Source organism: Myotis davidii, unplaced genomic scaffold (genome assembly GCF_000327345.1).
Source record: "Myotis davidii unplaced genomic scaffold, ASM32734v1 scaffold243, whole genome shotgun sequence".
Lineage (NCBI taxonomy): Eukaryota > Metazoa > Chordata > Mammalia > Chiroptera > Vespertilionidae > Myotis > Myotis davidii.
The window spans coordinates 1,502,433-1,512,833 of NW_006295183.1; the positions used below are offsets into that span (position 1 = coordinate 1,502,433).

A 10,401-nucleotide genomic window follows, 5' to 3' on the forward strand; every position below is an offset into this window, starting at 1 on the left:
AGGGGACGGGAAATGAACCCGAACCCCAGGTATGTGCCCTTGACCCGGAATTGAACCCAGGAACCTTTGGTGTGTGGCCGATGCTCTAATCACTGAGAAACACCGTCCAGGGCTGTTTTTTGATACATAAAGCTCTCCTGATGAGTGAAGAGCACTAACCACACCCCTGAACACTCAGGAGGCCCGGGGAACTGGAGAGACAGGGCAGTGCCCAGAGCAACCAAGGGCTTGCCACTCAGAGCAGGCGGAGGGGGAGAAAGAGCCCCTTCCTGAAAACCAGAGGGACCCCGGGGAGCCCAGCTGACCCTGGGCTCCTGTGTCCCCATGCCTTTCCCACAATTCCTGCCCCAAGAGAGTAGCTCAGTGGGGATAAAGAGCCTCCTGCTCACCCTCCCATGCCCCTGAAGACCAAAACATTTGGGTTGCAGTTGGAGGGATTTAGATGAGACTCACAGGCTGCCAAGCCAGGAACTGCCAGGGCCCAGGCATGTGTCTGTACCGCAGGGCCAAGGAGGGGCAGCCGGAACCTGCCAGAATTTGCCTGTGTTGGAAGGTGGATTTGGGCCAAGGGATGCCTAACGCTTTGTGAGCCTCAGAGAGAGGGTCGTCTGCTTCCAACCTAGGGGGCCCTCGGTCCCTGCTCTAGACTTCCATGGCCTCTGGATGGCATGGGAGCTACCACTGACCCTTGGACAATGCGGGATTGGGGTGCTGGCCCCCTATGCAGTCAAAAATCTATGTATAACTTTGACTCCCCCAAAGCTTAGCTGCTAATAGCTTACTGTGGCGCCAGGACTGTGGTGCCACCATCCAAGGGAGGGGCTGGCCAAAGTCCCTGGCAGGACCAGCAGCATCAGGCCTGTTATACCACCTCCCTCCATGTGGCCACCACCATGCCCATCCCTCCCTTCCTCCCTTGGACCCAGTGCCCTCTCTTATCCACCTGAATTAAGATGCTCTAAAGCAGCCCCCCATCCCCACCTCCCTCCTCAGCTCAGACCTCAACATCCACTGCTTCTTCGTTCTCCCCTCCAGGGGCCTGCAAATGCTGTGTGTCCACCCTGGTCAGCTCCTCCCCAGGGTTCTCGGTCCATGTGGAGGCCTCACTCTCCATCCAGAGATACACCCCAGACTCCCCTCCCCCTCACGGATAGCTAAATGCTGTCTTATGAGCTCCACCTTCTGAATCTCTCTCGTCCATCCCCCCGCTCCCCACCTCCACCACCCTGTCCCCTCTTTCCTGGCCACTGGCCACCCCTCCTCCCTGATGCCATTCCTGCGAACCCACCCACACTCCACAGGGATTTTCCCGCTTTCACATCTGGCTCTGACCCTCCTCTACCCCAGACCCTTTATGCCTCCCCAGTAACCCTGGGAGAATCCCAGGCTCCAGCCCCACCGGTCCTTTCAGCCCCACAAACACTCTGGGCTCTCTCACCTCTGAGCTTGCACACCAGCTCTTCCCTCAGCTTCAAACATATCATTCCCTTCTCTCTGCCTTGGCATTTGTTTTTTTTCACCAGATGAGGTAGGCTCCTCCTTTTCTCTGCCCCCCAGAGCCCCTGCCTGCCCTCCGTATAACCCTTACTTGCTAAGTACCCATGTCCCTCCCAACATACTGTGCTTCCCTCACCACTGTCGCCTCCCCAATGCCTAGAACAGAACTTGACATAGCACAGGCACTCAAGGGGTATTTGCTGCATGGATGAATGAATTTATTAATCATTGCATGGATGGATTGTCATGTAGGTGGCTTTGGTGGCTGGGGGTGGGGGGACGAGGGGAGATACTACATAAGCTGTAGCCAGTGCCTGCCCCTGGGAGCAGATGGCTGGAGGGAGAAGGCCACGTCACCTCCAGCAGGCTGGGTGCTTTTTTATTTTTTATTTTAATGGCCTGGCAGTGAGGTGCGTGCATGGCGGAGGCCTGCAGAAGAGGTAATGCCGAGAGGGTATGCCCATCTCTAATTATTGCTTGAGTCGTTCTGGCAATGTCAGGTGCCCGTCCCAGAGAGCTGGGTCTCGTCCATCACAGTGTGAGCTCAGGGTAGGGCTGCTGCCACTGGCAGTGGGAAGAAGACCAGAGGAGGTTCCCAGGGACCTTTGGATCTTGGAGAACAGAGGCAGCTCCAGGCTTGGAACATGCTCAGCTCTTGTCCTTCCTGTCCCCGGGGCAGCTGAAGAGTGTCTCCTGACTTGGGGATCCCATCAAGAAGCCTAGAGGGTGGCCAAGGAGCAAGCCAGCTGAAGAGGGGGGTCCACAGCACCCCCAGGCAGGGAGCCTTAGATGGTTTGGTGTCTGCTGACATGGAAGCCCTTGGGAAGATGGTGTCCTGGTGGCCAGCTGGGCAGCCGGGCAGCTCAGGCCCGGAAGGAGGCCTTGACCAAACGGCCCATCAGTGGCTGCGGTGGCCGGAAGTTGTTCACCATGTGGATCCTCTCGTCGTCCACTGAAGTGAAATGCAGGCCCCGAAACTTCTCCATCTTGAGAAGGCAGAAGAGAAACTCAGGGCAGAATGGGGGATGCTGTGATCCCCTCTGACCCCAGACACAACATCTGGCACACCTGGCCCAGCCAACTCTGCCTCTGCTCCCTCCTCTTCCCCTTAGGGTGTGCCCCCAATTCTCCCCACTCCTTCTCTCTTTGGGACCCCAGTCTCATTTATTTATTCACTCAAGGGCCACTGACCCTGCTTCACCTACTTCCAGTTCCAATCCCGTCTAATGAACACTTACCAGCAAATGCAACATTTAAGATTCTAACACAGTTGGCAAGATCTCAGGATCCAGGGATCTCCCCTCCCAGCCTGTGTCTACGTCCTAATGACCATCCATCAAGCTAACGCCCACCTAAGAATCTAAACGTTTATTAGCAAAAGATGGGAGTCTCCGTGGTGGGCCCACAGGCTGTGGGTTGCTGGCTGGGAGAGCCCCACTGCTGGGGTGGACCCCGAAGGCCACATCCCCCCACCTGGAGGACTGACCTGCCTTTCAGAGATGCTGATGGGCTGTCGGAGCACAATCCAGGTGACGCTCTCACTCAGAGGGGGCGTGGTCAAGGAGCCGGGGTAGGTCCAGTAGTGCCGGCTGGCGGGCAGGAGGCAGTTGGGCTGGAAGCAGCTGAACTGGGCCGTGGTGCCCTGCACAGGGTAGGGCGCCCAGAAATCAGCATAGACCTCCCACCAGGACCAGACCTGCAGCCCCCCTACCTGTTTCTGTCAGGGGGATCTAGGCTCCTCCTTGGCTCATGGATGCAAATAGTGGGCAAATGCCTGTGATCCCCGATGCCATCTCCCAGCCGGGGCCACGCCCTGTCCACCCATTTGCTCGTATGTCAAAGCTGCAGGAGCTCTTTGGCCACATGTCTTGTCCCTTGCCTTCAGCGGCCCTTAGTGGCGCTGCCCGCGGGACAACCGTTAACGAATGTGACAAGTATCTTATCAATCCTATACCCACCGAGATGGCATGCTGGGCACTCCATGGGGCCCCTGACCCTGGTGGAGAGGAGTCAGGTGCAGGATGCTGCAGGCGCTGACCTGCCCCCTTCATCTCACCAAGAATGGAACATTTAATGGAAGAGTGGAAGAGTGGATGGGTCTGCTCTGTGATGTAGCCTCTTCCCCTCCCCCCACCAGGCTGCTCGGGGGTCAGAGGCATGGACCCCTGGTCTCACCTTAAACCGAACCATGTAGAGTGCGTCTGTCAGACGGTTCATGTAGGGGTGTTCAGCCCCGATCTGTCAGGGAGAGGGTAGTGTGAGCCCGGTACCACTAGGTTCTGAAAATAGGGGCAGTTCCAGGCCTTTCATGCCCACCCCCCCGACCCTGGGTAAACCCGCCTCACCTCCAAGAAGACACCGACCACAGCCAGGCCGTCGGGTGCTGAGGCCGCCTCCCCAAAGGTGCTGTACTTCTTGGCGTTCCAATGAACCAGGTGCAGCTATAGGGTTAACAACAGGCCAGACCAGTGCTCAGCACTCCCTGGGCCACAGGAGCTCAGAGCAAGGCTTCTCTCACTCCCATCAGACTCCTGGCTCCTCTGAAGGAAGGACAGGCTGCCCAACCAACCGCCCGGGCCTAGCTAGCATCCTATGTGGCCCTGGGGAGCCCCCAAAGGGCACACGAAGCATCCATCCTGCTTTGGGCCCAACCCTTTCCTGAGCCCCAGGGAACCAAAGAGGAATCCGGCTCAGGCCCTGCCCTCCATGAACTAACTATAAAATAGATAATGACCATCCAGGGACACGCCCAGAGGAAGAGGCACTTGCACTGAGTCCAAAGAATAATTAGGGGGTAATCAGGCGGGACCTTGGGGGAAAGGTATTCCAGGAAGAATACCTGGAGATATGGGTGTGAAAGAGCCAGGTGTGGGCTGGGGCTGCATCACCTGCAGTGCAGCGTGGGGACAGTGTAGGGGAGGAGGAGGCTCAGCAAGGCCTTGAATGCTAAACACAGTCCTTGAAGGCTTATTAGCAAGGGTGTGGCGGGACCGGATTTGTCCTGCAGAAAATTCCCTCTGGACACACAGGCCCGGGCAGCAGTGGGCAGAGTTCAGGTAGAAAATCCTGCGCTGGGGGTGGGTGGAGGACGATTCTCCCAGACACTGGGTGCTCGTCCTCAGTCTCTCCAGAACTCCATACCAGGCACCTGCCAAACCCCTGACTATCCAGTCCCCCACTCCTTCCCCAAAGGGGTTCCCACTGAGGAGGGCCCTTACCTCGCAGGGGAATGACTTGCCGTCCACCATGTGCTCTGAGCCCACATTGTGCATCTGGCCCCAGTGGAAATGGAACTGCTTGAGCCGGTAGGGCCCATCCAGGGGGCCCCCAGTCACCACTGTGGGTAGAAGTGGGGCGTGTAGCAATCCATGTGAGAGAGTCCACAACAACCGGCAGGTGCTGGTGCCAGGATCAGGGCAGTACCCGAGAGGGAGGTACATTTTTCATATGGAAAATTTTTGGTTGGGCTAATTGGTCTTGGGTCAGTCTCCACTCTGTTCCCTGGGCCCTTAGCTGGGCCAGGGCAGAAGTCCTGGCAGCCTGCAGGTAGCAGAGAGTGTGGCACTGACAGAATACATCTCTCCATTCTCCCCACTCCCGACCAATAAATCCACTGTCTGGAGCGCTGACCGTGGATTGAGTCAGAAGGATTATTTTGTTTAGTTCTCATAGTAGTTCATGAGGGATAGAACCTATTATCTCTATTTTGTAAAGGAAGAAGCCAAGGCACAGAGAGGGCAAGGCATTTGCCCAGGGTCACACAGCAAGGCACTGAGCTAGGAGATAAGCCTGCATATCCTTTGTAAGTCCAGAGCCCAAGCCCCTAATCACCAGGCCATGCTGCCTCCTTAGGACCTAGTGTTGTCCAGAGGCCAGCTCCTGAGGGTCCCCACTCTGGTGGCTGGACCCAGATACTTCCAATGGTGGGCCCCATTTGTGCTGGTTTTATGACTTTCCCACCCTGATATCTGGTGAGCTGGGGCCACGCCTAAGGCCTCCTGAGACTTATTGAATTTCTAGCTGAAAGGGATCTGGCAGTGGAGGGAGCTCCTGCCAGGCCTGAATGTGAGCCCCTGGATCAGGTGACTGCCCTGGGCTCAGAGTTCCACTAGACCTCTTCAGGATGGTGACCAGGCCAGGGCCTTGCCCCCTGTGGGCCCCTGGAGGAGGAGGAGGAGGAGGAGGAGGAGGAGGAGGAGAAGGAAGAGCAGGAGGGGGAAGAAGAGGAGGAGAGAGGACAATCCTTGCTATCTGTCCTGCCTTATCTGAGAAGCAAGGCCTTCAGGCTGAGCTCCCTGACACGGCCTGTGGGGACCTCCCCTCCCCCTCTGAGCATGCCCTACCTGGGACCCAAGTGTGGTCTCTCAGAGAATGAACTCCTTCCCTAACCCCTTGAACTTGGCTCCCTTGGCCTCTTGCTGACCATAAAACACACTGCCATTCACTGTGCACATCCTGAACTCCATAGGGACCTTGAGGGGGACACATGGTTATCCCTATTGGATAAATATAAGACTAAGGCTCAGAAAAGTAGGTATTCTGTCCAGGGTCACACAGCTATTGAGTGGCACGGCTCCAATCATCTCTCCCCCGAACCTACCTTCTTCCCACTGGCTCCCTGCCCTCTCAGGGCTGGGTGTTCTGGTAGGGGAGGGAACTCCAGCGGACTTAACAGTGAGCCCCTGTGTCAGTGGTTCAGGGCCTTCTACCCCCACCCCATACAATGGCCTTCATTGAGCTACTGCTGTCTGAATTGAACCCTCAGTGCCCTCCGTTTAGAAGGTACAGCCATATGAAAACTGCTCCTTCATCAACCTAACCTAAGGTTGGTTATCAAGAGCCCCATGTCCCTCTCCAAAGCTCTGGGTCAGAGGCTTTTCTTACAGTTTAGTACCAGGAAATGCTGAGGATCTGCTGGATTTGCTCCCTTCTGCAGCAAGAACTATAACTGATCCTCTTTCCCCTTTTTCCTAGCCTATTTTCTTGGCAATTATCTGCCTTTTTACTATTGATTTGAAAGAATTCTTTTTAAAAAATATGTTTTTATTAATTTCAGAGAGGAAGGGATAGGGACAGAGAGAGGGAAACTTCAATGATGACAGATAATCATTGATCAGCTGTCTCCTGTATGCCCAACACTGGAGACTGAGCCCAAAACCCAGGTACCCTGGCCGGGAATTAAATGTGACCCTCTGACTCCTAGGTCAATGCTCAACCACTGTGCCATGCTGGTTGGGCTGCCCTTTGATTTTTTTATTTGAAACTTAAGTTCCCTTGAGTGCTTTTATTATGTGCATGGTGGGGGGAGGGGAGGGGAGGAGAGCGGGTGGGGTAGGCAGAGTTCCTGTCGCTTTCTTACACAAGAAACTCCAGCAAGTTTCCTCCTTGCCCCACTCCACCCCTCATAAGCCTGATCATAAGGACACAATTCCTTCACGGAGGAGCACTTCTGAGGCCCTCTGCCTAGGAATTTATCATAAAAGAGCCTGGACTTCGATCCCAGAGCAAAGAGACCTTGGAAAGAGGGTCCCATTGGGGTCAGGGAAAATCCTTTTCACACCGACAGGATGTCGATAATCATTAACCCCCCACTCTGGCTCAAGATCTTGAGGTTGAATGTGGGCTGGAAAGAAGACCTTTGGAGTTGGACTGGCTGGTTTGCGCCCTCCCCAGCTCACTGAGTCTCTACTTGCCTATCTTTTTTTTTTTTTTTTAATCCTCATTCGAAGATATATTTTTATTGCTTTTTAGAGAAAGAGAAGAAGGAAGGAGGGAGCGGGGAGAGTGAGATGATGTGAGAGAAACATTGATCAGCTGTCTGTTGGACCTGCCTGTCTCCACTGGGATCGAAGCCAGAACCTAGGTATGTGTTCTGACTGGGAATCAAGCCCCCAGCCTTCGGTGTACAGGACGATGCTCCAACCGAGCCACCAGGCCAGGGCACCTACTTGCCCATCTTAGAGGTAGATTCTTGAGAGGAAGAAAAGCTGCCTGTGACCTTAGCAAGGGGCCTGGCACAGAACCTTTTCGTTCCTTTCTCTCTGCTGGGCTTGGCCAGAGCACACAGAGAGGAGGGTTTAGCCTGAGGCCACACAGCCCTACAGTGATGGGGCAGGGAGCGAAGTGAAAACAAACCTGACCTAAAGCACTAAAGAGAAGAGAAGGAAGGGAAGTAGCATTTCTTGAGCTTCTGAGCATCTGCTGTGTGCCAGCACTACAAACATCGCTTCAGTTTTTCATTTTTCCTCTCTATGACCCTAGGGAGCAAAATAAGGTCTCATTACTCTCATTTTATGCCTCAGGAGACCGAGGCTCAGGCCACGGCTTCACAGCTGGTGAGAGGTGGAGCCTTTCCCCCCACCACCGCATGCTGCCCCTCCTGTGCCTGCCCCAAACAGGGTTCGTTCCCCGGGTGGAGCAGCGGTGCCAGAGTCTGTGAGGGGCCACTTACCAGATCGATCGTCGCTGTCGTTGAAGTCCACCTGGACAGAGTGTCCATTGTTGGCAAGGCTGAGGGATGTGCAGCCCTCATAGGAGAGCTGCAGTGGCTTCAGGCTGGGCGAATACACAGCCTGTCTGGATATGATATTGATTGGTGATTGGCGGTCTCCCTGGGCAATGGGATACAGCTTGTACCACTGTGAGGGGCCTGCAGGTGGGGAGAGGGTAAGGACTCAGGCCAGCCCAGGTGTCTCCCGGGTATCCTTTCAGACCTTGGCCCCTGCTTCGGAGCTGTGTGGCCTGGGGCTCCAATCCCAGCGCTGCCACTTACCCTCCATTTCCTTGTCTTCGAAATGACCTCATGAAAACTCACCACCCAGAGCTGATAGGAGGCCCAGAGAGGTGATGCGTGGAAGAGAGCACAATACAGCCATAGGCTGAGGGGTGGTTCTGGGCAGTGAGTCCTCCCAACATCCAGTACATGGTCGGAGGGACCCCTCCCTCCCCAGGCATCTGAAGTTCCTGACCTGACCCTACCAGGTATCTGGCCTTTTCCTGTACCTTGGATATGTTCGGCTTGCTGTTTGTGATAATAATAATAAAAGCTCCCATCATCCTGGCTTTGGTTGTGTGACATGCATTTGTTCCTTACAGCCAGTTTGTGAAGCAGAAACCAAGGTGGTACTCATTTCACAGAGGAGAGGACTGAAGGCCACTCAAGTATGTGCACACATGCACTTGGGCACTGGTATAAACACAGCACATGCATGAACTGCCCCCAGCTGTCCTCCCCAGGCGTGTGCCTACCGATCCACAGAGATTCTCACATATGCACGCATGTGCATAGTGACCAGAGCTCACCGGGACCTGAGCAGCGAGGCCCAGCAACACACATGTGTACAAACACACACATACCCTGCTGACTATACCTGACACACACATATGCACCCTTACCCAGAGACTGCCTGTTGCAAACCCAGACCTGCACTAAGGGACTACAGCAAAACACATGCTGGTACACACACACACACACACACACTCACACCTGCGTGCACACCCACACACCTGCATGCACACCCACAGGCACCCACCCCCTGCCTCCCAGAGGCTCCATCTGTAGCCGGGAGGCTTCTCCCTGGGGCACATCCTGAGATGCAGCCTATTTTTAGAGCTATTGCCGGCTGGTGCTTCTCCCTGTCTTTTCGCTTCTTAAGTTTTCCTGAGAAAATAGCAGCAGGTGCCAACGGAGCTGTGTCCCCAGTGGATGACTCAGATCGAGGTCCAGACTCACTGGGTTATTTTTTGAAGTCTTGTGAGTATGCCGCCTGCTGGCACCTCTATCCATTGTCCTTTTCTCCCTCCGTGCCTTTAAACTGGACCACCCAGGTCTGGGTGGGTGAGGGGCAGCAAGCAGTCTGAGGGTGGCTGGCCATGGAGCAGGCCTATAGGATATTGGATGCTCAGAGCGTGTGGGCAGGACTAGAAAGAAGGCTGGAGTTAGGGGATTCTGACTCTGGGGGAGCACACGGAGCTGGCTTGGAGCAGGTGCTGGCGGGGAAGATGGTCTCGTATGGGTTGTCAACAACGCGCCCCTTTTCTGCCTCTCTCTCCATCTCTGCTGGTCTCTGATGCCTCTTTCTAGCTTCTGCATGCCCAGATCTGGAGTTCTCCCCTCCAAAAGATGCTCCTGTGTCCTTGGGGTCCCAGAGGGGGCCAGATATACCACAGCATCTCTCTAACTCCCTCTGGCCCATGGCAACCTCCTGACCCCAGACTGTAGTCCTCAACCCCCAGTGACTGCCTCTCCCCAGAGAAGGGGAGTGGGGTGGGGGTTGAGGAGTGTTCCTCCCCTTGCATTTGTCCTTCTCCCACCCCCACCTGCCCTGCCTGGGTCTACCGGCAGCCTGGATCTTGGGTCCTTATTGTTCACCCCAGGGAAAGGGGGGAAACTCTTACCCCCCCCACTCCATCTCAGCATGGTAGGAAAAGGCCCCAAAAGGAACTGACCTGCCGCAGACCCACACTCAAGCAGTCTGCCTCTGCTCCCTTCCTCTGCATCCTACGGAAACTGAGGCAGAATGAGGAGCTATTTTCCAGGTCACACCAGGAGGATGGTGTGGGCCACGCCTCACGCCGGGACGTGTTCAGACACCCTGCTCCATGGAGATACCCAGACACATACGTGGGCACCCCAATGATCCATTCCCTCCTGTACCTGCCAACAGGTAAGCGCCGAACATCCCTCAGGGACACTCTCCCGGGGACGCTTCGCCCTTGCCCTGGCGGAGCCGGACTCGGGAGATTCCTGCGCACTCCGCATCCCGCATCCCGCACCCACGTACCGCGCTCCGCCCCCGATCGACCTCCCTCTCCCCGCTGCGCTGGGTCACCTCCATCCCCAGTGCCCGCGAGGGGAGAGTGAGTGTGTATCGCGGCCGGCCCGGGTCCGAGTGCGTGCGGCGG

The 10,401-nt window shown here is 55.8% G+C and overlaps 1 protein-coding gene and 1 long non-coding RNA gene across 5 annotated transcripts in view; one reads left to right on the forward strand and one right to left on the reverse strand.

Moving 5' to 3' along the window:
* Window positions 1–1,693: 1,693 nt before the first annotated feature.
* Window positions 1,694–10,358, reverse strand: CA7 (carbonic anhydrase VII). 3 transcript variants are annotated; one of them, XM_006769815.2, is made up of 7 exons: window positions 10,154–10,358; window positions 7,949–8,146; window positions 4,716–4,834; window positions 3,843–3,938; window positions 3,673–3,735; window positions 2,984–3,139; window positions 1,694–2,483 (listed from the first exon to the last, which is right to left on the reverse strand). In XM_006769815.2, exons 1-7 carry the CDS (start codon window positions 10,176–10,178, stop codon window positions 2,361–2,363), a joined length of 780 nt encoding a protein of 259 aa, XP_006769878.1. In that variant the 5' UTR covers window positions 10,179–10,358; the 3' UTR covers window positions 1,694–2,360. The 3 variants fall into 3 exon arrangements, with proteins under 3 accessions (XP_006769878.1, XP_006769879.1, XP_006769880.1); XM_006769816.2 differs by lacking the exon at window positions 10,154–10,358 and having other exon boundaries at window positions 4,716–5,037; window positions 7,949–8,025; XM_006769817.2 differs by lacking the exons at window positions 7,949–8,146; window positions 10,154–10,358 and adding an exon at window positions 7,638–7,664 and having other exon boundaries at window positions 4,716–5,037.
* Window positions 8,157–10,401, forward strand: part of LOC102759317 — a 4,135-nt gene continuing 1,890 nt past the window's right edge. Inside the window, exons 1-2 of one of the 2 annotated variants that reach the window (XR_001514926.1) lie at window positions 8,157–9,250; window positions 10,016–10,163. This is a non-coding gene — a long non-coding RNA (uncharacterized LOC102759317). Of the gene's footprint in view, window positions 9,251–9,950; window positions 10,164–10,401 lie in introns of those variants that run through there. The other variant, XR_435977.2, reaches the window with a different exon arrangement.